The sequence below is a fragment of the Eulemur rufifrons genome, chromosome 7 (assembly GCF_041146395.1).
Source record: "Eulemur rufifrons isolate Redbay chromosome 7, OSU_ERuf_1, whole genome shotgun sequence".
NCBI lineage: Eukaryota > Metazoa > Chordata > Mammalia > Primates > Lemuridae > Eulemur > Eulemur rufifrons.
In genome coordinates, this window is record NC_090989.1 from 265,263,799 (window position 1) to 265,291,293 (window position 27,495).

Below are 27,495 nucleotides of genomic sequence, written 5' to 3' on the forward strand. Positions count from 1 at the left end.
CTTCCAGATCAGTCTGAAGGTCTGCAGTCATGGTAGGGGCCCCCCTTCACAGCTTGGGCTGCAGTGTCCACAGGGGGAGCATGGAGCTCCAGGGTTCTCTCCTCCTGTCCTTCTCCATGTGTGGATGCCTCCCCAGGTACCTCCTGATCTTGCCAAGTGTGTCACCCTGTCACCTTCTCCTTCATTCTGAGTGTCCCCCATCACTTCCATGATGTGTCACAATGCCCTCTCCAAGAAGGCCCATCCATAGGTGGGCGTCCACCTGCAACCTTCAGTCCTCTCCTTGAGAGCAGCACATGGGCTAATCCTAGTCCACCGTCTTCTGTCTCCTGTTTCACAGCCTTCTTTCTTGAAGGAGAGAACCAAACTGCTCTACAACTTCACTTACCTGAACTGAAAATGGGTTATATTTATAAACAAAACTCAAAATAACATCAAACATACTAATTGAGCATAGAGGTTTGAGTCTTTAGCTTTCTTCTAATTGCTGCTTTGTATTAAAATTCAAGGAGAGTCCAAAATTATATTCAAGTTGTTCAGTCCTTTCAATCAACCCTGGACACTCATATCCATAAGATGTTGCTGTTCTGATAAATATGATAATAATGAATTTGGTTTGAATTCCCGACTGAGTGTATATCTCTTAAAGATATTTTTCTCTCTTCACATAAACCAGTTTTTATCATAAGGATTGAGACTGGGAGTGAAGGTAAAGAATAAAAAGACAAAGAAGCTACCTGGACAAATTTTCACTGCTTAATTGCTGCAAAGAGTGCTTGGGGCCAGGGATATCCAGCCACCTGGTGGCTAGGAAGAAAGCCGGTCTCACCTTGGGGCTTCCTTCCCTCTTGGTAGTCTAACTGTGAAAATCTTCCCTCGCAAAACAGCAAAATAACTGGCTCCAAAATTTCTCATTCCTAGCCTTATTTCCTACAACTGGACAGAGACATTCTTTCAAGGCAGCCAAGCTCAGGCTGCCATGGTACCCACCTCCAATCCTCCAAGAATAAGATCAGGGCATACCATGGGCTGATTCCTTGTCATTCTATTCCAATTTCCCTCAAACTGTCATCATTTTCCTGTTATATAGGTGCTGTTAATTAAAGAATAATTATTGAAAAGATAGTATAGTGCTCAAGAAAACAGTGAAGAAAGACCCTTTAAAAAATATCACCACTAAAAATGATATTTGTCAGACATTTATTTTGTTTATGGTTGGTTGATCCATTAAGGTTATTGTTGCTAATGCTCTTATTTTCTAATGACTATTCATTTGTTCTTTCTTCTTTTGACTAGGTAAGGCACTGTAACATAATGGTTAAAGCACAGGCTTTAGTGTAAGATAAGCTAGGATGCAAATTCTAGCTCTGCAACCTCATAGAATGTGCTGAGCAGCTGTCTTTCCCATATAGTTGGAATGATGATGACTAATAGATAAGCACTTATAAAAATTAGCCTGTCAATTTTGTGCTAATATTGCATTTATATCCTGGCTCATCAAGGACATTTGATTTTCTGGTTTAAGTAGTTCAGCATCATGTATATCATGCCTCAGAAACATACTTGGCCAACCATTTTTCTTGATAACTATCAAGATCCACCCATCTGATGTGAATATGTGGGGAATGGAACAGATGTTGTGAATGTAAGTCAAGAAGTCTGCAACCCCTCCTACTTGACTGTCCTTTTCTTCATGACATAGAGGACACATCTTGGTGGATCCACATGGTATTTCATTCATACCTTGCCTTAGATACCAGTTGCTGTGTCACAAACCATCCCAAAGCTTAGTGGCTTAAAACAATAACCATTTATTAGTGCTTATAAGTGTGTGGGTCACCTGGGTGGTTTTGCTGATTTGGGCCAACAGGCCTGATCTTGGCTGGTTGACTGGGTGCAAGTTGGTCCAGAGTTGCTGTACTCATATGTCTGATGGCTGTTGCTGGCTCTCACCTGGGGCAGTGGGGATAAAGGGACCTTGTGCATTTCATCTTCTAGCAGGCTGGCTCTGACTTGTTCACTGGAGGCCAAAGGTTCCAAAGGCAACAAGCAAGCCACAATGTGCAAGAAATTTACACGTTTCTGCTCAATCATTCCAAAACACATCACAAGGCTAATCTAGATTCAAAGTGTAGCGAAAGATGCTACCCCTTGAGGGAAGAGCTACAAAGTCACAGTGCAAGGACATGGGCATAGGGAGGGCAAATTTGGGGACTATTTTTGCAATCTATCACATGCCTTTTGATCATAATCTTAATTCTTTTCCCTTCACATCTACTGATGCAGTATATTAGGAAATCGTTGACCTAGTTTTATCTTTTATTTTCCCCTACTCCATCAGGTTTCTTCCGGATCCATTCAAGAGAGTGTGAAAGACCGGGTGATTGACTCCAGACTGCAGCTGTTTGTCACCAAGCCAGGACTCTACACATGCATAGCTGCTAATAAGCATGGAGAGAAATTCAGTACTGCAAAGGCTGCAGCCACCATCAGCATATCAGGTAGGACGGCCTTCACAATTGCAGTGTCCCAGGAGAGGAGATAGTTGGCACTATTCTACAACTGGTGGCATTGGAGAAAATCTCCCTTTTCTTTTATATCTTACCTTTGTCCCCTTTGGGCTATTTCCTCCTCCATGAAGACACTCCACAGGTGACCTAGATTTGGATTTTGGCTGATTTGCTGCCTCAAAAACTAAATCCTCAAAGACCTGCCCAAGTGAGGGATAATAGCATCCAAGACCTCATTTATTTCTTTTCTCTCTTTCCTTTCTCCCTTTCTTCCTTCTTTCCTTTTTCTTTCTTTTATTTCCTTTCCCTTTCCCTTTCCCTCTCCCCTTTCTTTCTTTCTCTGAGTTAATAAAACTTTCCAAGGCTCCCAAGCAGTAAGTGGCAGATATTTAACATGGTGGTGCCAATTTCTGCATGGCTATTTCTTGAGGGCATTTTAACCAAGAGCCTGACCCCCATGGTCTTTCCCTCTCCTGTGTCACGCAGGCGACAGCAGGACTTACAGGTGTTTTCAAGGAAAAGAGCTGACACAGGAATTTCTAGGATATTTGTGTTGAGTTCTAAAGGTTTATTTTTAAAATGTAAACGTCCCAAAGGCTTCTGAGAACATTAGTGGAATTCCTAGAGATGGACATAATCCCTGTATCAGGAAATGCCAGGCGTGTTACATTCGCAGTGTGCCTACTGCCCGAGGGTCGGCGGAGAGGTGTTTGGCCTCACATGTAAGGCGAGCACTGGTAGAGCCTGTGCCCGGGGCCAGCTCCCCAGAGCCTGCTGTTTTTTATTACTGCGCCACTTCTTTGATCTTTCCTGCTGGGGAACTTTCCAGTAATGTCTATGATTTTTAATATGGGTGAATAGAGGCCACAGAGAAATCTATAGTGAGCACTGGACAAGGCTGGGCCTCTGGGGTATGCCCGTGGAGGAAAGAGAAGACTGCAAAACTAAGGCTCCCTCTCCCTTCTCCTCTAGCAAAATATCTGCCTACAGTGTCTTGAGACATCAGCATCATAGTGTTGCACAATGTAGGGAGTGAAGTGATGAAATGAGAGTTGTTATTCAAAAACTGAGAAATAAAAAAGGAAAAGACTAAAGGAGTCTAGAGTGGATATGATCAATTAGAAACCTGTCTATTAGTTGGAAAATTGCTACATATCTAGTATTATTCCCTGCTCTAATTCATAAAAACCTACAAGACCCTTTTGTTCAACCCCTGGTCTGTTTTTCTAGTTGGTTCTATTAGGGGACCTGAGCCTCCCCCACTTTTCCCAAAATTTACCCAGACAGATCTTATGAAGGGTGTCTTGTGAGTGCAATTGTATAAGACCTCTGAACCCCCATGAGACATTTCCAATTTTCTCTTCCTCTCTTTGCCCTGTTCTTATCAGTTAGATCTGCTAGATGCTTCCCAAAGGTCCCTCTGTAATCATGGAGGAAACTACTTCCCAACCCTGCGGTGCTCCCTGAGCCGGTGAAATGAGGCCACTTTGGTGAAACTTTAATTTAGGATCATTTCAAAGAAGTGTAGTCTGATGCTCCCCAGATCTCCCAGAGCTTGGGTGTGGCACCTGCTTTTTCCATTTCTGCTTCCAGCCCCTCCTTCTTTTGTCCTCGGATGAAGCTGTCCAGAGGTCCAGAGCTTCAAGTCAGGCATGGTGTCACCCTTGCCATTCTGGCAGTGCTGCTTTCCTCCAAACTCTGCTGTCGCATTTAGCCATCCCCATCCTCCCTAGTGTTCTAGTAGCGCTCACTAGCGTGACCACTAGTACCCCCAGTAGGCATCAGCCCCCTCCGTCACATTCCTGGTGTTTCCCTTTGAAGCATTTACTCCATCTGTTTATTTACTCTTCCCAGCAGGAAAACTGGAAGTGGAAAAAGCTGGGTCTAGTGCTTAGGATTATGTTTAATGATATTTCTAGTGTTTGAAGGACAACAAAAAATGAAGATCAACCTTCATTTCTTCAAAACCCTTCCATGTGTCTGCCCAAAGCCTTATGCATTGTTTGAGAAATGTGACATACTTCTTTCTGACTCATTTACATTTGCTGTTGGTCATCAAAAGGAGTAAAAAAAAAAAAAACACTTTTAGAACCTCTCTCTATGACCCAGGAAGTTGCATTTCCCTTCTACTCACAACCCCAAAAGGTTCAAGTTGCAATTTAAACTCACCAGGTTGCCTGGTATTTGGCAAGATGCCTTCTCTTTGTCATCGTGGTAACATAGCAGGAGCACATGGTTTGCTTTACCATTAAGTGCTTCAGCCACTATAGGTAGACAGCACTCTTATCGACAAAACAGACACCATCCCTGGCATGTCAGGTGGCTTTGTCTGGTTTTACATTAATTAAAAGTGTTTTGTTTTTGTTTTTAATAAAATGGGAAGGAATAAATGAGTAGCAGCCAGTAACCACATTAAATCGTTACCAGATGTTCTGCACTTAGGCATAAAAGGTATGAATGCTTTTACAATCAGGCACCTTTCTTACATTAGAGCAGTTCTACATTTCAGAAGAGGGCCAAAGTTTTACTGACATTTCTAGATAATTTTAAAGATACTACGAATATTGGTGATATTAGATATTTTTGGAATTTTTAAAATTCTAGTTTTGAAATAAGAGCACTTTATAATTGCAAGTTTCTTGGATCCCTTGCTCATCTCCTAGCCACACCTCCCCCCTAAAAGAAAAGAAAATATAAGTGGGGAAATTACCTGTTTAAGATTAGCTCCTCCCAAGTACTATGGATGGATTCTCTTTGGCATTGGTTCATCTTCATGATATTGGATCCCCCTTTTACTTATTAAAACAAGAGCTCTTTCACATATATAACCTTGGCCCTTTGTGTTTCAATAGGTCTCCCTGCTCAGCTGCTATTACCATGAGGTTTGGAGCACATGGGTGCTTCTTTTTCGAGTTCAGCAGTGAGATAGAGCTCTGCTCATCCTATTTCATATCCTTTGGTCATTTTAACGATTAAGGGATCTCTTCAGGTCTCTTTCCCAGTTCACTAAAATTTAAATTATAACTCAAATTTGTAATTTGTGGACATCATTGGCATCATTTCTTAGATGATCAAAATGATAATCCTACAGCCCAACTTCCCTATCTCAACAAAAGAGAAAGAGAACCTATTTCAGAGTGGAAATAGGTATAAAATCTATGATGTTGGTTTAGCCATTGACCAGTGACTTCTCTGGCAACTGGAGTCCTGCAAATCTTGGGCACCTCTTGGTGTTTCCTTCATAGTCATTCGAGTCTGTCAGTTCTTATTTGTGAACATAGTTGGGAAAGTATCACAAAGGAACCCATCCAGCTTTTCTTGCTGCTAGAAGGATGTGGCCTTCTGTCCCTAAGCAAAGTGACTCATGTGGGGAGGGACAACATTTTGGAGCTCATTTTCGGCAGAAATCCTGCTCTATATCAAAAGTTTGTTTTTAAAGTCCATTGTAGATTTCAGAACAACTTTGAATGACTCATAAATTAAATAGGAACCAGAGAGGTGAGATTACATGTATAACAAGTGTATATTGAACCATATAAATTTGACAGGTACACAGAGAAAATGGTGTTTTCTCCAGCCACTGGGGACTGAGAGATCATGCTTTCTAGAATCTCCTTGTCCCTCTGGGAAGCAAATCCTTTACAACTTTTTAGGCAGACTCCATAATTTCTAGGTATTGTTTAGAGATTAAAAACCACAATCTGATCTAGTTTAAAACTCCACTCTCTTCTATAATTTAAACCTCATCTGATTCCCTCTTCCCACAGCCAGTCAGTCATTCATTCAGCCACTTGGAGAATAGATGAAATGTAGTCTGTTGCTGCTGTATACCCGCCCCTTCGTCTTCTCTAATTTCTCCGGCATGCCTCAGAAGAAGAGAATTTACAGGGAAGGGGGCAAATGTCTTTTCCTGAATAGGAGATGTTTTAGCCTTGTGATTGCAAAGTACATTCCCTGTGCCAGTGCTATATGTATATATGCATATGTGTGTGTGCATGTGTGTATGAATTTATTTAATCCCCACAATTCAATGAGATGGGTACTTTTATTATCCCCATTTTACAGATGAGGAAACTGAAGCTCAAGGAAGTGTCCAAGCTCACATAGCTAGTAAATGGCAGAGTCAGTATTAAAAAGCAGCAGGTGCAGTGTTGGGGCTTTTAATGCCTTGATGGGCTATTCACACCTCTGTGTTGCAGGCATCCACTCCTGACTTTCTCATAGGACATACACGTTCTTTGGAGAGTCTTTCAAGAACCCTCTGCATTGCACGGTGCCCTGTTGTGGGAGATACGTTTTACTAGCTCAGCCTCTCATAATCCCCAGCTCATTCAATAAAAGGTCCACAAAGATTTTAAAATGTCACATACTCAAGGTTACAATAGTCACCAACTCTTGCAAATTTAAAAGGGAATGATTAGAAATGCAAACTCATTCTATTTCAAGAAGATTGACTTCTCAGAAGAATGCATTTTAAAGTCCTTAAAATTACCAAAAGAAAAACATCCAAATGGATCTAAAACCTTCAAAAAAATTAGACCTCAATATTAAGAGAAATTCCAATACAGCAAACTGGTTTTAGACAAAGTATATATTTGACTTTTTACTTTTATAAATGAGGGTGGGGAGGGGACAAGGAGGAAGTACCCATAAAGTGCTTGGTAAAGAGTGTGAAGTTTTTAATTTGCTATACAAAAAGAAGATAGAATAATTCAGAAATGCTGGTTGTATCACACCCTTGCAAGGGCCCTCATGCCTTGCGGGGGGGGGAATCTGAGTTGGGGCAGTTTGTGCTGGAAGTCACATAAACTCTCCAGAGGAGAAGCGCAGTCTCCTCAGAGCCCTAAATTTTTACCTCTGCGCATCTCTGGCTGCACACTTTGCAGGGCTCTGTGCAAAATGAAGATGCGGGGCCCCTTGTTCAAAAGATACTAAAGATTTCAAGAGAGTGACAGCTGAGCATTAAACTAAGCATGGGGCCCTTCTGAGTGTGGGACCCCACGTAATACACAGGTTACACACCCACCCTCCCCTCTCCCTTCCACTCCTCTCACTTAGCCGCCTCATCTTGCTTTCTTAATGCAAAGTTCCCTGGTGGCTACTGGAGGGAAACTCTGAGCTGAGAGGTGCCGATGGCTAACTCAGTTTTAAAAGAACGCACTCCCTGGAGACGCTAAGTATTCTCTTAATCTCCTCTGAATATGCCTGTGAATTCGGTATCTGGCTTCCTAGATGAAGCAGAGAATTTTTCAGAAACTTCAAGATTAGCGGTGTCAAAACTGTCTCTTCCAAATTGTAAGATGAAAATGTACTAACTTTCTTTTCTTTTCTCCTCTAATTTGATTTCCTGTGGGAACTTCCTTTCCTGTTAATAGAATGGAGGTAAGAAATGATTATGATACTAATGTTTTGTTATGTGTTTTTTTAATTTGATATGCCATTTATTGAGTGTCTACTACTTGCTGAGCACTGTAACCATTGAGAAACCTGCTAATTTCTAATCCTTTTGGTACTCTTACAAGATGATGAGGGTGAAGATAAAAACAGATAACATCTATTGAATACTTACTATGTATCAGGCACTGTGCTAAGAGCTTTACATGCATTACTTAAATTCATCCTCAAGATGTCCCTATGAAATAGGTACCATTATTGTCTCTATTTTATAGAAAAGAAGCTAAGAGTTACTTTGAACTGGAGAGTTCAAGTGGCTTACATAGCTAGTGAAAGATGGAGCAGGAAATGGAAGCCAGAACTGACTCCCAAGCTCCCCCTCATAGCTCTATCCTGTAGATAAGAAAGTATCACCTATCATATAACATTTTACAATATATAGTGTTATATTTGCAGTACTTATTTAAATTGACTTTCATAAAACTGTGAAATGTGATAACTATTTCTATCTAATTTTGTGAATGATGAAACTGAGATTCAGAATGATTAATTAGTAAAAATTATTTATACTATAATCAAGTTGACTTTATAGTACAAAAAATAGTAATAATGACAATTGCAGCTAAGATTTGTGGTTCATTTATGAGCCCCACTTTTCTCATTTTAACATTTCAGTGACTTTATGGGGGCAAGAACTGTTATTGCCCCAATTTTTTTATATGAAGAATTTAATGGGACAAGAGTTGCCCAGACCACATAGCAAGCAAACTACAAAGTTTCAATCTGAGTTCATGTAGCTAGACTCAAGAACTCAGATTTGTAACTACTGCACTAAACTGCCTTACTCAGGAAGCACAGTTAACTGAACAAGACCTAGAACCCCAACCATTGATTTGAATTCCAGGGAATGAAATAATTCATTGCATGACAAAATTTAGTTTGTTCTAAATCTTGGCCCAATTCAAATTTTGATACATTAGTTTACCTGATGAATCGTTATTGATTTATTATGTGGCTATCACAGTTCTAAGAGACAGAATATTGACCATAAGGACTCTCCAGTGAAGCTGAATATCTACTGAAGAAATATACAACGTAAACGAGGTAAAAGTTAAATTAAAATACAGGCTACCAACAAAGAGATGCCTTCTTTCATTCCCACACCACTCAGCATACCTGCTCTGCATTTTTGAACCAATCACTCTATCCCTGCCACTATATTGGAAAGTAGAGAAACAAAACAAATTGTACATATTCCCCTCCCCAAACGAATTTATATTTTATTAGGGTACACACACACACACACACACACACACACATAAAGATTAATTACAATACAACATAATAATGGAAGCATGTGCAAATTCCAAGAGTTCAAAGGGCAGACATACATGCAAGTAAACTCAAATAAAAAAGTTTAAACTCATTAGTAGTTAAATAAATGCCAATTGAAGAACAATTCCATACCATTTTTTGCTTATAATAACATAAACGCTCTCAACCTCTACCGGTGGAGAGAAAATTGTTATAACCATTCCATAGAGCATTTGGCAATTTTTATTATGCTCACCATTATTTAAATGGTTGTATTTTAATGCAAGTGAACTAAATAAGTCATATTTTAATATAACTGAATGAATTCACTTTTAGTAATCTATCCTAAGGAAATGATTAGAGTTATAAACATTATTCAAAACAGCCTTATATATATTAGTGAAACATATGAGCAATGTAAATATTTACCAGTAAGAAAAATTGATATAAGTGATTCAAAACAAAAACATATTTTTGAAAAATAATGAACGGCATAGGCAAATGTTTATAATACCATGCTAAGTAAAAATGTAGGATACAAAAATACATTTATAGCCCTGACTCAAGCCATGTATCAAAAACATTTATACCCCCTTAATGCTTTAAAATTTAAAAAAAAATATAAAACATATAATTCTGATTACATTTTATGTATATACTGATTATAACTGATGTATTTACAAATAAAATATATAAAATGTTTATATGTTTTGCTAATATTAATTTTAGAATTAGTTTAAATTTTTTTCTTTACATTACTCTTTATTTCATATAATAAATATTAATTTTAATCAGAAGAAATGCAAGAGGATTTTCAGAGGAGGTCATGTCTTTCTTATTGAGGACATTGGGTTTAGCATTTCAAAAAAAATGATACTTGATCTGTGTCATAGAGCAGGCGCTGGCAACCTTCTTCTGTATAGGGCCAGATATTAAGTATATTTAGCCTGTGGGCCATACAGTCCCTGTTGCAAAGGCTCAACTCTGCCGTTTTAGTGCAAAAGCAGCCATAGACAGGTGTAAACAAGTGAAACTTTACTTATGGACATTGAAATTTGAACTTCACAGAGTTTTCACCTGTCATTAATTCTTTTGATTTTTTTCAAACATTTAAAAATGTAGATACCATTCTTAGCATGCAGGCTGTGTATAAAAACAGCCAGCAGAATACAAAATTTCAGTTAGCAGGAATATGTTCAAGAGAACTATTGTACAACATGTTGACTACGGTAAATAATAATATATTATATTCTTGAAAATCACTAAGAGAGTAGATTTAAAGTGTTTGCACCACACCAAAAAAATGATAAATATGCGAGGTAATGTATATGTTAATCAGGTAAATTTAGTCGTTTCATAATATATACATGTTTCAAAACATCATGTACAGGATAAAATATAGACAATTTGTCAATGAAAAAAGTTTTAAGAAGTATCATGTGGATATACATGTATGTATTGCTCTGAAAGACAGTGAAAATCATGATACACATTGTATGAAAATTTAAGCTACTTTTAAGTGAATGTGATAGTGATTTGTCATAACTGACCACATTCCAATGTTTTGATAAGTATCAAAAACCGTTAGTTCATTTTTATATATAAATATTGCTTTAAGAATTTTTATGACAATTTTAGGAGCTAATGGTTCAGGAGAGTAAAGTTTATCTAAATTAAAATTAAGAAAAATGTCATTTAATAAAAACTAAAAACAAAAAAAAAAAAAAAAAAGCAGCAGGCCAAATTTGTCCTGTGGATTATATTTGCTGACCCTTGCCTTAGAGAAGGAATTATGTACAAAGACACTAGTCATGAAAGAATAAAACAGTTCCAGTTTGCTTTGGAGGTTGGAAGTGACGTAGAACCTCGGTCATCTCCTTTATTGGGAAAGTTCAAGGGGAGATAAGGCAGTTTGCTATGTAAGGGAAGAAGATTTGTCTATACCAGAGGTACAGCTATCAAATGTGTCCGTACTTGGGAGGCAGGGAAGTAAGGTGTGGAGTCTCCACTAGGGTAGTGGGGTTGTCATAACACAGGCATGCCGTGGCTGCTCATCTGCTGTGCCCTTGGGCAAAGTATTATGTGTTCAAAGGAAGTAGATGTCTCCCTCATAGAAACTGGGAGATAACATTTAAAAATGTTCTATGGCATGTGATTCATACATAGGACTAAGAAGCATAGTAAGAATCCTTTAAATATTTCATTTGATCACATTGAGTTGTCTGTTATAAAAGAAGTTAAAAGGGGCATTTGGGATCAAATATCCATTGTTGCCTCTAAAAAAAGGAACTTTACATAAAAGGAGGTCAATCAGGTTTACTTTGTCAGGAGGCAAGAGAGGGACTGGCTCCATGTGCAATATTAACTAGCATTTTTAGGACATAATCCGGCAGTTCAATCCAAAATAACCAGCATTCTGTGAACAGATCCCTGTGACCTCTGCCCTACTGTTCAAATGAGCAACAAACAGAACCAGCTGCTTCCAGTGTTGCTCCATCAGCAGTCGCAAGAACTGCAGGCAAAGAAACAACTTGAGCTGGACATGGAGGGGTCTCGTCACTTGCAAAAAACAGAAGGCGCCAGTGGAAATTATTTGCATTCATCTTGTTCCCCAGTTCTTGCTGTGAGCTCCTTTTTAAAGCTTTTTTTTAAGTGATAAGTTCAGTGGTTTGAGGGACAATATGGCCCCATTTGTCTTCATGTCTTGCATCTAAAATTTGATCACTGTGTAAAATTTGAGATTATAAATAGCTGCAAAAGAGGAGAGTAAAAGGAAAAGGAAGTGGTTCAAACACAGAAACTGTGACTAGGGAGTTAATAGATAAACAGATACAGATATACAGATATAGATACGGAAATATAGATATATGGTCTTATATAGCCCCTGTGGATCTAATTCAGGCATAGATGTGCTGCCAAAGCAAAGTCCTTAATATTCCCAGGGACATGATAGAGATGTAGACAATTAACAATAATCACACACTTTGTATTTGTATGGTTTTTCCCAGCATGTAAAGGGGTTTCATAGGCTAGTGGTCATCAAGCTCTTTGAAAGAAAAACCAAAATTAAAACCAAGATCTTCCAATTTCTATTCAAAACCTTTCTCTTTTTTTTCTTTTGTTTTTTATATTTCCTTTTGCATTATATACCTAATGCTCAAAAGTTTTTAAAAAATCAATTTCTATTCAAAATCTATTCTAATTTCTATTTGAAAACTATTCTCCTTTTTTATTTTGTTTTTTATTTTTTCTTTTGCATTATATACCTAATGCTCAAAAGTTTAAAAAAAATCAATATTATTAAGCCACATTGAGGTTTTTCTAAAGATTTTCTAGGGCTTTTATTAAAAGAAGCAGCAGAAATCCAGACAGACAGAGGAATTGATTGTTAGTGATAGTTAATAATCCTTATCTCTGAAACTATTTTTTTTTCGAGACAGGGTCTCACTCTTTTTCCCAGTCTGGAGTGCAGAGGCACAATCATAGCTCACTGCAGCCTTGAACCTCTGGGCTCAAGTGATCTGATCTTCCTGCCTCAATCTCCCAAGTAGCTAGGACTACATTCTTTTTATGTTTTGTAGAGACGGGGTCTTGCTATGTTGCCCAGGTTGGTCTTGAACTCCTGGGCTCAAGCAATCCTCCCACCTCAGCCTCCCACAGTGTTGGGATTATAGGTGTGGGCCACCATGCATGGACTTTGAAGCTATTTTCATTAATTTTTCTTTTGTATACTTTCTTTCTTTCCTATTTTTTTTTAAATGTGTTTTGCTGGTGTAATTAAGGGAAACATCATGAATGTGTTTTATTTTTGAAAAATACTCATGGAAAAAATAAAAAACAACATCATTCAATAGTTAACACATGACAGTAGAACCTGGATGAATAATTCTCAGCTCAGAGACGCTGTGGGAAATGTTTAACTTTTACATGATGCAGTTTTTTTCCTAAGTGAAAAGGGTTACACATGCTCTTATTCATCTTCCCTTTATAACGAGATATTATATCAATATGTGAAACCACTTGATAAACCAGTTTGAGCTGTTTCTGGTTATTACTTATTATTCAGTTTCTTAAAGCACAGTGTAGGGTGGGGAGGGAGTGATCCCTTTCCTCCCCAGCATAAGGGTCACGGCCCACATCCATGTAACAAAGACGTCTGGGTTAACAAGAGAAAAGCATAACAAATTTATTTGATCATAGTTTTACCTGACACAGGAGCCTTCAGAATGAAGACTCAGAGATGCAGGGAAAACTGTCCATTTCCATGCTTAGATTCAGTGCAGCATGGACGGCTGTGTAGAAATACGATTAGACAAAATGGGTCTGATCTAATCTAACAGACTGAGTAGGGACACCCAGCAAGGCCCGTCTGTCCAGATTGTGCTTGGCCTCTCTGTGCAGCATTCCTTTCTCCAGAGTAAGGAGTAGGACCCTTCTGGAATGAGAGTCTTCATTTCTTGACAGCCAGCGGTTACACAGAAAAAGGGGGAGGTTAGAGTAATATTTTTAGGTTTTATGGCTGGCTTTGGGGCAAAGACGTTCTGGTTTCTATGACCAGCTTGGAGGAGGAGGGATTCCAGTGAGAATAGCCTCAGGGAAGAAGGAGGGAGAGACAGACAGGCAGGAGAAGGTCAGAGAGATTTTGCTTCTCCGGCTCTTCTTAGGCCTTCAGTTGAGGGTATCATTTTCTGAGCCCCAACAACAGCATCCTTCTTTCTCTCTAACTTCCTAAGTGTCATCATAGATGGGATTCCCTACAAGTCTGGGTCATAAGTTATTTCTTTGAGTGTTTCCTCACCTTTACCTCGTGCAAGTTTTCATGAAGTTTTGAGTTTTCTTATTCAGTATTTTAAAAATTCACAATGAATGAAGTGATACCATAAAAAATCATCTTGGCTAATTAATAAAAGGTGAGTATGAATTAAAGGAAGAGTCTCTATCACAAAACATTATTTAAAAGTATAGCTATGTTTCTTAAAAGTTCATTGTTTTACCTAAAGCGTTATATCTCATTCTAATGGATTTGCTTTGAAGATCAGCCCATGATGATTTGTAATTAAAGTATCAATTTTTTGAAATTCAAATGGGGTCTCTAAATTTCCCTCAAATTCCAATTTAATTTTCTTCCTGAAAATCTTTTATATAAAGATAATGAAATGCTAAATTCTAACCACTGTACAAATGTAAATGAGAACACAACTTAAGAGTTTTCTGTCATTGTTAACGATACAGATCTGATGATAGTAGACATAAAAATATATTGAGCCCATAGTGCCTGCACATGATAAGTTCTCAATAAATGTTTTTCAGGTGAGTATATGAGTTATGATAATTCCCAGCATTGCATCAAGGGGGCAAGTGGATGTGTGAAAGGAGCACTAGCAGCATCTTCTGTTCTTCTAATTGTCTCCAGTTGTCATAGCAGATAAGCTTTTAATCTTATTTTTGTGCTAGCATAATAGAATTTCCAGGCTTTTCTGCTACAAAATTACCCATTAACAGACAATAATCTGAGTTCAGAATAATTACTTACATCACTCTACAGAGTAGGGCAACTGGGAAAAGAGTGACCAGTTGACTTTCCCCAAGACATGCGATGGGACAATAGCAAAGCTGAAGATGCTACTTAGCTCCTCGAAGCCATATCTCATGCTTCTCCTCCCTACATGACTTTCTTTGTCTTTAGTGGGCTTCTAGGTATGAGTGAGAGAATCTGAGTATGGAAAGTATTGCAAAGATGTATGTGTGCTACAAAACTATCATAACACATAAATGAGCTACGTTCCTAAAGCTGCAAGCTTTTCAGATCAGATTGTTAACATGCTCAGTTATTTGTTAACTATCATGATGAATATGTTTTTCAGATGCATTTCTAGAAAAACCTCAGCTTATTTGCCAGAAGCATGTGAGGCGGCTTAGTTAAGAGTAGTCAGATTCTATTTATAATGTAAATAATAAAAAAAAACCCACAAATCTATTCAGTTCTTGATCATTCCCAAAGCTTTCCACATCCATTGTCACATGTGGTCTTCATAGTGGCCCTCTGGAGGAGCTAGAGATGATATAATTGCAGCTGGAAATGAAGACAATATTCAGATAGAGCATTTCAACCCATTTGCTAGTATAATTTTCTCTTATTTCTGTCATGCAGATGTGGCAACCAAAAAAATAAAAAATGCAGAATGAGTGCCAAGAAATAGCATGTGATTGGGAATGTTGTTTGTTGCTTCTTTCAGTAAACCACAGAAAGATAACAAAGGCTACTGTGCCCAGTACAGAGGGGAGGTGTGTAATGCAGTCCTGGCAAGAGATGCTCTTGTTTTTTTCAACACCTCCTACGTGGACCCTGAGGAGGCCCAAGAGCTACTGGTCCACACTGCTTGGAATGAACTGAAAGCGGTGAGCCCGCTCTGCCGGCCAGCTGCTGAGGCTTTGCTGTGTAACCACATCTTCCAAGAGTGCAACCCTGGAGTAGTCCCTACTCCTACCCCCGTTTGCAGGTAAAATTTCAAAAATAAGTAAATGCAAAAATTCCATTTTGTGTCTGCAAACAGGAAGAGGTTTCAAAAGAGGAAGTTATCATGTACAATAGTAAAGACAAAAGCTAAGTTTCATCCAAAATAGGAGGAAGTCAGGCAAAATTTCTACCATGTAAATCACTAACGATCACTTACAATACAAGGGCTCAGAACTTCTAGAAAATATCAAAAACAGTACAATATTCTATTACTCTTGCTATTTTGCACATTATCATAATATTCATAAATATCCCTGCTTTCTACCAAATAAAAAGAGAAATCCTAAAATAACACAGACCTCATTAGTAAGCTAACATAGAGAAAATAAAGACTACACTTCAAGAGTTTTGACATTATTTGTCAGTAAATGAGATTATGATGAGCATTTAGAATATTACTTTAAAGTAAGTACATTGCATCCTATATTCTGAGTTCTGACACACTTACCTCATTTGGGTGGGGGAGTAGACTTTAAATAGATATTTCTTTAAAATGCCCATACTCTTTAAACATTGAGATTCATAAATGCATGTTCATAGAATTATCTTCGTCTTTATTTACTTCTTTTGTAGAAGAGACAAAAATCAGGCTGGCTTTTGAGCCAACTAGAACCAAGCTCAAATACTGTTACTTCTGCTTTCTAGATTTATGTGTTCTTGCCTAAGCTTTAGTTTCCTCATCTGCACAATAGAGTTGAGAGGATTAAAGGATAAATTGTACCATGGAGTATATTAGAAGCTGGATAGATATTGTTCTTCCTAAATTTTCTTTTGAAAATTTGAAAGCTACCAACACAGCACATTTCCACTTCTTTTGATAAAATCAGAAACTATTTAACTCTTAAAATGATTTTAGTGAACTTTGTATTTAGCATAAAAAGACTACAGTAAGGTCATTAAAATAGTGTGCTCTATTCCTCAACTTACTGCAAAGTTTGAGGGTTTGGAGACACTGTAACAGTACTGTAATTTTTTTCTTTGCCTAAGAAGATCACACTGTGATCAGGCATGACATCTAAAAATCTTTAGGGACTTCAGCACTGGAGGAATACAAAGGAAAAAGATAGGGAGGGAAAAACTAAAGCTATTGCCAAAAAGAGAATGGGAAGCGTGGCTGTGAGGAAGTAAAATGTCTTACAAGGAGTTAGGAAATACTAGTCAGCATTTGAACTGCACCTGCAGTTCTTTGAAAAAATAGTGCCCCTGTTGAGTGCCACTTCTTTAGTTTAGATTTTGGTTTCTTGGGCTTCTTTATAGGAGTCTCCAAAATTGTTTATTTGAGGTATTGCTCAACAGTGAAAATCCTTTAACTAGAAAATGTCACATGTATAACAAATAGATAATGTAACCAGCAAAAGAATGTGACAATAGAGTCTATCAGTCCTGTCCTTAGCAAGTCTAACATAATTTGTGGTGGCCACTGGAATAGTTATCATCATACTTACACAGTGACACTCAGGAAAATCAGCTCAACATTACAGACAGATGCTTGAGAGGAATAATAATTAGATTAGAAATATGTTTCCTTTTTTGTGACAGTCATTAGGGTTTTCTGATTACAAAATCCACAAGACTCCATTGTATAAAAAATATATAGAATATACAAAAAAAATCACAAGAAAATAAAATCTTAAGTGTGCATAGCAATTTTAGGTCTTTTTTGGAATTTTCTGCTTATAGCTTTTACTAATTTCTCCGCTAGATTGCTCATTCTTTTCTAATAAAGTTGTAAGATTATGATCACTTAACTATTTGCTTATTATATGTTTGTAAATTATTTTTCCCAATGCAAAGTGAAACTCTGATTTTGTTTTGGTTTCTGTTTTTTAATTACAAATATTTTCATAATTATGTACAAAGTAGAGACCATAGTACAATGAAGGCCCATGTACACATCACCCAGCTTCAACAATTATCAACTCAGGGACAATCTCATCTCATCCCTGCCCACTCAGCCCCTGCAATGCCATCCCCAGATTACTGATTTTGAAGCAAATCACAGACATCATATTAGTTCATCTGTATACATTTTGGTATGTGTCTCTAAAGGAGGAAGAACTCATTTATGTGGTTTGATTTTTGAGGCACAATTTGTTAATTTAGGTTAATTTTTGTCATCAAATCAATCTGTCTTTTTGTTTTTAGTTTCTACCTTTGTCATTTAAAACATGGGCCCTAATCTTGTTGTAAAGTTTTTCTTATGATTTCAGTTTGGGAAAAGTTGACTTTTTAAAATTTATGACTGACTATGGAGTTGGCCAGTTGTCCCACTGCCATATATCAAATTTTTCATCTCTTCTGTTTTGATTTAAAATAATGTATTTACATAACACTAATGAGTCATAACTCAGGTGCTCTCTTTATAATACTGTGTGATATATACTAGCTTGTTCTTAAATAGCTGAGTCATCATCGGCTCATGACTATACAAAATCAAGTTCTTCCATTGTGAGTTTTATGCTTAGCATTAGTTTTATGTCAAACTCTTCTCAGCTCACCATACTTTTGTAAGCTTTGTCATTGCATCAAACTAAAATCCCATCTAAAATTGGATCTTATTTAATAATACTTCCAATTTGCCTTAAATTGCACAGATTCAGACAAACCAGTGACATACATCAGAAATGATAACGTTTTATTTATATGATACAATTACCTACAGGATATAATGATAAATGTATAAACTTAACAGATTTTGAGCTTTCTTTTCCTTTAATCATAAGAACAAAATTGTTCTATTCATTATAATGGAAAGATGGAGCATATTTAAATTTTTCCCATTAGCAAAAATTTTTGAATCACTTATATTAGTGGAGTGAGAGTAGGTAGTGTGACCAACCATCTTCATGTGCCTGAGATGGAGGAGTTTCTCCGGACATGGGACTTTCGATGCTAAAACTGGGATAGTTGGTCACTGCTGAGAGATGTACTTACTTATATTTACTTAGATCTATGTTGCTGTACTTTAAATTCTATTTCATTGATGATTGGTCAATTTTTGTACTAGAAACATTAGGATTTAATTACTGTATCTTTACAATTAATTTTAAAATTTTGTACTATGAATTTCACAGGTTTTCATTTTAAAAAAAATATTGTTTACTTATGCAGTTATTTTAAAATATGAAATATAGAAAGATTTTGTCAATGTCAATGTGTAAATTCCACTTGGAATTTAATTAGAATGATACTAAGTTTATAGAATTAATTTAGACAGAATTGCTATATTTACACTATTGAGCATTCCCATTTAGGATTATGGTATGTCATTCCTTTTTATGCCTGCTAGTAAAGTTTGGTAAAAGTTCTTTCATATAAATCTCTTTTTTCATTAAGTTTATAACTAGGTGTGTTTTATGATCTTTGCTGTTGTTACAGCAATACTAATTACAGGATAGTTGTCACACACACACACTATGCTAGAATGTCCACAAAATGTACTTCACTTTTTCCTTATTTTAATAAAAATTGTTATTAATTTCCTTAGAATTTTTAAATTTTAGAGTTGAGCCATATAATTTTTTGGATTATTTTAATCAGATTTCTCAAAATGGCATATTCTTTTATTGTGGTATTTAGTTGATAGAAGTATAGTATATATACAATAAACTGCACCCCTTTTAAGCATATAGTTCAGAGTTTTGACAAAGGTATACAATGATGTCACCACTACCCCAACCAAGATATAGAATGTTTTCACCACCTAGACTGTTCCCTTAGGCTCATTTCTAATAAATTTCCCAGTATCCCCAAAGTCATCTATTCTAATCTCTCTGACTGTAAATTAGTTTTGCTTGTTCCTGAATCTCATACTCATGGAATCATACAATATGTACTGTTTTGTTTCTGATCTCTTTTGCTCAACATGAGGTTTTTGATATTCATCCATGTTGCTGCATGTAAGTGGCTTGTTCCTTTTTATTGTTCCTTTTATTGTTCCTTTTATTTCTTTGGGTGGCTGGGGTGGAAGTAGAGTAAGAGGGGAATAGGAAGGAGCAAGCTTCTTCTGGCGCTGCCTGTGAATTTGAATGCAATTCATTTCAACAACTGTAGTATCAAAAAGAAAATTATTGTATAAATGTCAGTCTACTCAATATTACTCACTAACGACAACAACAACAAAGTCAGATACCAGATTTAGGCACAAAGGAGCATACAAAGAATATATTCCTGCAATTCTTAGTCTATTCCAATTATGCTTAATATTATACCTCCTAATTATTTAGAGGAATCAAGTCTCATATATTATAATTCATTAATCCTTGTAAGTAGGATAATTTTTCCATTTTATTTGTTAACAAGCTATTACTAGTACACATAAAGCCATTGTATTTTATTATACATCATATATGTCCCAATTTACAGAATTCTGTTACAGTTTTGGTTGATAATCTTGTGGTTTCTCTGTCAGAAGTAATATGGTCCATAAATAATGACAGACCTCTTTCTTATAGCATCTCCTTTTTCTTAATTGAAATTTAGGAAATTTTTACCACAATTAAAATTCAATTTTATTTTTGTATGCTAGCACAAAATACATTTATTAAATAACTTTCCAACATTTATGTCCCAGATCGGTTTACATGCATGAGCCACAGATTTTTCTTTTAAACTCTGTGTACCTTATTTCTGTACCTTTGTAGTTATTTTAATATGAAGTTGAGAGAAGACATATCAGGGACTCCTAATCCAATACCTTTGAAATGTGAAAGTTCCTTTCCCTCAGTAGCATTAATTATGTTTAAGAAGCCAAACAAGATAGCATTTCATCTCACAGGATAATGTATTTCATAAACTCTCACATTACTTACAGTAAAAGGGTGCTTTCAAAAATGCTTTTGCAATAACAATGTACTATGATGATGTTTTGAAAATACACAATTTAGGTACTGCCACAAATTTGTCTTTAACATGCCATAATTGATCTAGTTTTTTCTCCATACAACATTTTAGAGAGTACTGCTTGGCAGTAAAGGAGCTCTTCTGTGCAAAAGAATGGCTGGCTATGGAAGAAAAGACCCACAGAGGACTCTACAGATCTGGGATGCATCTGCTGTCCATTCCAGAATGCAGCAAGCTTCCCAGCATGCACTGGGACCCGACGGCCTGTAGCAGACTGCCATATTTAGGTAAGAAAAGAGCTCTCCCAAGACTTCGGAGGTTAAGAGACATTTACTATTTTGAAGAAACTAAGGTGTGAACTTAAAGCTCCTAATATTTCTAGGCATTTCTAATTTTTCTTTTTTAGCTCTGCTTTCCTTAGATACCTAATAGCAGAATCCTAATGCTATCCTAATTGCACAGGTCAGTGTAAGGATTTATTTCATTTGTTCTAAAAGAAAGCAATTTTAACTGCTGCTTGAGATCTTACCTTCTTTCATAGGGGATCTTACAAGAGCTTGTAACATTTTCTGGAACGTGCAGAAAAATAGCTAAGAAACATCTCATATTTTGTCAGAAGAGTGGAATAAAAGAATAAAGTCCTCTTTCTTCGCTAATGAAGCAGATTTTTAAGCATGCTAAAATAAGCCACATGTTTGAAAACGCTGATCTCACAAAACAAAATTGAATTGCTGCATGTTGTTTTCATGGACTTTGTTTGCAAGGAACTGTGTTGTTATCCCTAACAGCTGGTTTAATTTGAAAGACCCAATTCTTTCACATTCGAATGCAAAGAATGTTTTCCAGCTGTATATTAAAAAGCTGAAAGAGAACTTGGCATTTCTTAGCACTCTCTCACAGAATATATGAGATATCTGGATGCTCACTTTAAACACATTTTTATCCTTTTCCCCTCAGATTATAAAAAAGAAAACCTAACAAGTAAGTAATTTTGTTTGTGCCCTTGAAATCTTACGTGTATGTAATTGGATTCATGCATGTGTATTTACACTCATACTTCCTTCATGTCCAGAACAGAATGTATGACCCCCTCAAAGGCTTCTGACCAAACTCACCCAGGGTAGAACAAGAAGGAACATCAGATCTCAGTTTATAGCTCCTAATTAGGCCATGGAGAGCCGCATATTTAGTGAATGATATGAATACTGTCTCCCAACTCAAGGTCGTTAGCCTATTTTATCCCTTATATGTCTATAAAGTAAGCCAAATTTTAAATGCTGCCTTTGATTTTGCCTTCATGACTTTGTATTATCTAATCATTTATAGATGAAAACAAATATTTATTTCTTCATTGAGCCAACTCATTATCTTCATTTGTGACACAGATCCTTGTTTTGGAAGACTGGTGTTTTTTTTTTTTTTAAAGATAGTCAATTTTCAGTATAAAGTTTATAGGGTCAAATCAATTGGCTTTAAAAGGACAATCACAAAATCTCTAGGAAAGAATTTAAGAAGATTGCTTGAAAAGGGATGTCCTAGAAACGAACTTGTATCAGATGGTACTTTAACCTGTCAGAATGCAGAAATACTCAAAATGAAATTAGAAAACTTTTTCCTGTAAATTAACTTCCTCTGATTTGAGTGTTCTAAGGCTTAAATCACACTTATTTCCTGTAATGCATGTTCTAGGCCTAATGCCCTCTGCACTTGGTGAAGTGCCAGGATTTCATTTTATCAGCTTTACTTAAAGGACTAAGATTTAAAATATGAAAAGAATGCTACTGATCCCAACGAATCACTCAGAGTTATTAAACAAGAGCAGTATGGAAACCCTAAAATTCTATTATTCTGGTAGCCTGTCAAATTGTTATTCCCAAATGAAGGAATAAAAAAAAAGGCTTTTCAATTTATTGTTACATAAGCAGCCAAAGATTACTTTGATTGGACTTTTAATTGATAACTGTGGTCTTTGTTTCCCTTCAGTTGTTTACTCATTCATCCATTCAAGCATTCATTCAGGGTTTGCTGTGTAGAAAGTGCCGATTTAATCTTAAATTAAATAGGAACAACACACACACAAAAAAATCCACATTTCTGCCTTTACACTGATTATAAGGGAATTTTGAGCAGCACAAACTAGCTACAAAACTAACTTCCTAGTCTTAAAAAACACAATTTTATGAACTCTTTGATATATGTAAGAAAATGAGTTCCAAATGTCATAAACTGACCATTTTATCTGAACCTGGGATAGAGAATGTCTAAAAGTATGTTGCCTGGGTTAAATGCAGTTATTATTAAAGAGATTGGCTGTATCTCTTCAGGTCTGTCAATAGTTGAGCAAAGGAGGCATCCTTATTAGGCAGAGTGTTCCATATTCTATGGAAATGTGCAAAGACCTCAAATATTTCTTGAAGAGTATCCTGAATTCTGAATAAACTCTAAAGAATATTATCAGTTCACTTTGAGGGGTGGCAAAGAATTTTTTTAAACCATTTGTTTATCTTTGCCTTATTTTGCTTGAACACAGGGACTAGAATTTTGGTAGTTTTTATTTTTTATGGCTTCTTTTGATACAGTGAAATGTCTTTTTGAGCATGCAATGCCGTTGTACTGTTGATGTTATTTGCTAAGCAGGCATTGCACTATTCCTCTCTTCTGCGGGACTTCACACACTTTACTACAAAAACACTCAGCGGTGAGTCTGTCTTCTATTACAAAGCTTCTGTGGAGAAAAGTATTATCTGGCTTAATTATTAAAATGATGATTTGCTTTTCTCTTTAATTCTTTTTTTCTTCCACCTTTAATATATTTCAAGAATGAACCAGTGCATGCCCTAATCCAGCACACTGATTAGTGTGTTATGTATATTATGTCTTAATACTCCCAATAGCCCTATGACATTAGGTACCATGAATATCCGCCATTTTACATTCAAGTCAACTTGAGAACAATATATTATGCAGCATTCCTAAGCTTACCCAGCTAATAAAGGGTTGAGCCAGGATTTGAATGCAAATCTACCTGATTATGGCTCTGTCTTCAGAGCCTAGTTTCTTAACTGTTACACCTAATGCCTTTCTGTTACCACCATTTTTTTTATTTCCAAGACCTCATGTATAATAAAGCTGAACTGATTGCTAAACTGATTCATTCTTGAATGGATACTACTATCTTTTCACATTCTATTATAATTGATTATTCTTAAGAAGGTCTAGTTGACAAAAATGTCCACAATTTTAAATCACCCAGGCAACTTGTTGATTTAACTTTTTGTCAACATTTAGATGAATATATGCTTTGCGTCCAAAACTCATTTTTCTATAATTACCAGCTATCATTGTGTACACAAATGAAACCATAAAGAGAGAAAGAGTGTGTGTGTGCGTGTGTGTGTGTGTGTGTAAAACTAATGAATTATATAATCATTTAGACTTCAATTTTTAGATGAATTAACTTCTGTTCATGTCTTAATATTTTCATTATTCATCTCCCATTATTTCTATTCTGTTTATAAACTGACAATCAATGTATATAAAAGCTCAGCTCCAGACAATATAATTACATGAAAATATTTTATTTAATTTTTATAATTATTGTCAGGTCATGAACAATATGATGCAGTATAAAGAGCACTAGCCCAGGATCTGCATTTATCTTAGAAAAAACTATTTCCTCTCCCCGAGTCTCATCTTTATAATTCTATGATTGTATAAGCTGGATTTACTTACAACGAGGTCTCACTGAATTCTTACAACTGGACTTTATAAATATATAACCAGAGAGAACTAGATACATATATATTCTTAAAATTAAATTTAGTTTACTGATTGCTTGAATACAAAAATTGCTTCTTAAAAGTCTGAGAATGAATGAAAAGAGTTACTTTTTATTTACAGCATTCCCACCAATGTTGTCCTCAAAGCCGAGTGTGGACATTCCAAATTTGCCTTCCTCCTCCTCTTCTTCCTTCTCTGTCTCTCCTGCGTACTCCATGACTGTAATAATCTCCATCATGTCCAGCTTTGCAATATTTGTGCTTCTTACCATAACTACTCTTTATTGCTGCCGAAGAAGAAAACAGTGGAAAAATAAGAAAAGGTGAGCTTCTAGTTTAAGCTAAGCACATGTAGCAATATTTTGAAACCTACATATTTAATATTAGAAGAGGAATATGTGTAACACTGCCAGTCTTTTAATGAATCCATAGCCCTACTTTAAAATTAAGCACCCCCACCATGATCTTTAAAAGTGTCAGTGATGTTTTGTATAGGATCACATGTCCTAAGGTTAAACCTCCACAACAGATAGAATCTAAACAATAAGTTGAAAGGAAATGGGTATTCCTGCTACCCATCTTCCCTGTCAGCTCCATTGCCACTGCCTGTTTGGACAGTGGCAAAATTGCTGAGTAAGTGTACCTTATACCAAACAAAATACGTCATTGCTCTGAAGGACCTTTGGCTGCCTTAGTAGGATTTGCTTTGTTTACTCTTAAGTGCCATCTTGCTTAGAATCTAAGTCCAAGCACAATGCCCCTGAGCTCAGTATTGATCTTGCCTGTCTTGCCTGCAGAGAATCAGCAGCAGTAACCCTCACAACACTGCCTTCTGAGCTCTTGCTAGACAGACTTCATCCCAACCCCATGTACCAGAGGATGCCACTCCTTCTGAATCCCAAGCTTCTCAGCCTAGAGTATCCAAGGAATAACATTGAATATGTGAGAGATATCGGAGAGGGAGCATTTGGAAGGGTCTTTCAAGCAAGGTAAAGTTTACCCATGGAAAAATAATTTCTCCATTGCAATATGTTACCAGACCATTAGCTTGATGTATATATACCATGTATAATAGTTACTATCAAATAAGTTAATTCTTTACATCTTTAGCTTTATTTGTGTTGTGTAATATACTTTGAATCTTAACAATTTCCTCTTTGCTGGAAAATAAGAGTTTATGGTAAGAATATATTTTATTGCATTTAAAAGAAGTAATTTATAGGAGATCTAAATGTATCTTCATTTATTTAGTGTTCAAATGACAAGAAATTATAGTAGTTCAATTATATTTCCTTTTCAGAAAAGAATCTGTCACACATTTTTCATCATAATTTCTTGCATTATTTTTTAATCATAATTTCTTACATTTTTTATTGTGTAGATATCAAGTAGATGCTCATGGAATAACAAAACAGAAAAGGAAAAAATAATGCAAAAATATAGAAAACAATGAGCTCAAGAAAGGAATATGTATTAGGGCCAACATTAGCCTATTTCTTGCCTTTGTGTGAACTGGAATAAAATACTGACTCTGCATGGATGCAGCTCCACAGACACATAGCTGGGCCAGAAAATGTGGACTTGGTTTTAACCACCAACTGTGACTTTGGCCTTGTGCTCTTGGGCAAGACACAACCTTGCCTTCACTCTTGGTATCTCTGGCATAGAAGTTACATGAATAATGAAAACTTCACACAAACACTTATTGAAAATCAAAATTTGCAAGGCACCAACTTAGGCTCTATGGGGGATATAAAAATGAGTAATCCATAGTCCCTGCCTTTAAGGAATTTAGATTCTGGCCAAAGATTAGGGGGTTAGGATGGCAATGATAATCCCATTGGGTCTATGTACTCTAGAATTCCAATAATATATAAATAATGGATTTTTGGAACTTAATCTATGTTGAAAATAACTCAAGTGATTTTTATCAATTGGAGTCAAGAAGTTTTAAGTGTGACCTACTGCTGTCATCTTCCTTTGATTCTGTGGCTCTGGGAAACGCTGCATGAGTGGGGGGACATGCATAAATGTGGGTGGATATAATGTGGGCATGTATAATGTTCCTGATCTTTGTTTTCTTTCTCAATAAATTTATCTCTCAGGGCTCCAGGCTTACTTCCCTACGAACCTTTCACTATGGTGGCAGTAAAGATGCTCAAAGAAGAAGCCTCAGCAGATATGCAAGCAGACTTTCAGAGGGAGGCAGCCCTCATGGCAGAATTTGACAACCCTAACATTGTGAAACTCTTAGGTATGAAACTACAAGTAAGACAACTTATTTCATCAGAAAATAGAGGCTTTCCAAGTCTGTCTTCCTTTATATTTCACTTATTTATGCTTCTTCCTTTACTCCTTAATCAATGAGTTGTCTCTGTTCCTTTTCATGGTTAGTCTCTTCACCTAGGTCTATCCCAACCCTGTAGGTCATTTGCTACTTAATAGATTATTCCTCTTTAATTTCATCACTTCAATTTTTCTTTGCCTTTGTTGCTTCCTAATTATTTGTAAAAAAATGTTTAAAATGTTCCCATAGAAAAGAATCTTCCATTGACACTGCTTCTCCATCACAGAATTTATCAATGTTGAACAGTCTATATATTTTGCTTCTTCTCTTTTTTCCCTAACTAGAATGTCATGAGGGCAGTGATTTATAGATTTTTTTGTTCATTGTTGTGTTCCCATCTGTTCACAGATTCATAGATTCAACAAATATTTAGTTTGTATTAATTATACAGCAATGAACAAAACTTTCAAAAATCCCTGCTCTCATGGCACTTACATTCTATTGGGAGAGATGGATAATAAAAATAAACACACAAGGGGGAAAAAAATGTTGGAGTGGAGGTAACCTCCTGGATTCCTGCTCCCAGAGAGGGAGGCATAGATCTCGGTCTGCTACACATGAGTGGATCACTCCCCCACAAGAACAGCATTGTGAATCGGCAGAGAATCAGCATGGGACATAAAAAGCAGGAAAAAGAAAAGGTGAAGAGGAGATAAGACTGGGAAATCTGGAGAGTGCGAGACAAACAATAGAAAGTAGAGCATGGGACGGCTGCACCTGCCTGGCCAGTGAGTGAGGTAGGATCAGACCCACAGGAGAACCTCTTGCTTCCCCACTGACCTTCACACCCAC

The 27,495-nt window shown here is 36.5% G+C and overlaps 1 protein-coding gene across 4 annotated transcripts in view; it reads left to right on the forward strand.

Moving 5' to 3' along the window:
- The window catches only part of MUSK (muscle associated receptor tyrosine kinase), a 98,011-nt gene that overhangs the window by 59,599 nt on the left and 10,917 nt on the right, over nucleotides 1-27,495 (forward strand). For 2 of the 4 annotated variants that reach the window (XM_069474542.1, XM_069474543.1), the window contains 6 exons: nucleotides 2,342-2,501; nucleotides 7,886-7,892; nucleotides 20,689-20,864; nucleotides 24,478-24,679; nucleotides 25,154-25,345; nucleotides 26,462-26,610. In XM_069474542.1, coding sequence (XP_069330643.1) covers nucleotides 2,342-2,501; nucleotides 7,886-7,892; nucleotides 20,689-20,864; nucleotides 24,478-24,679; nucleotides 25,154-25,345; nucleotides 26,462-26,610 — 886 coding nt within the window. Of the gene's footprint in view, nucleotides 1-2,341; nucleotides 2,502-7,885; nucleotides 7,893-15,454; nucleotides 15,719-20,688; nucleotides 20,865-21,534; nucleotides 21,559-24,477; nucleotides 24,680-25,153; nucleotides 25,346-26,461; nucleotides 26,611-27,495 lie in introns of all 4 variants that reach the window. The other 2 variants (XM_069474540.1, XM_069474541.1) reach the window with 2 other exon arrangements.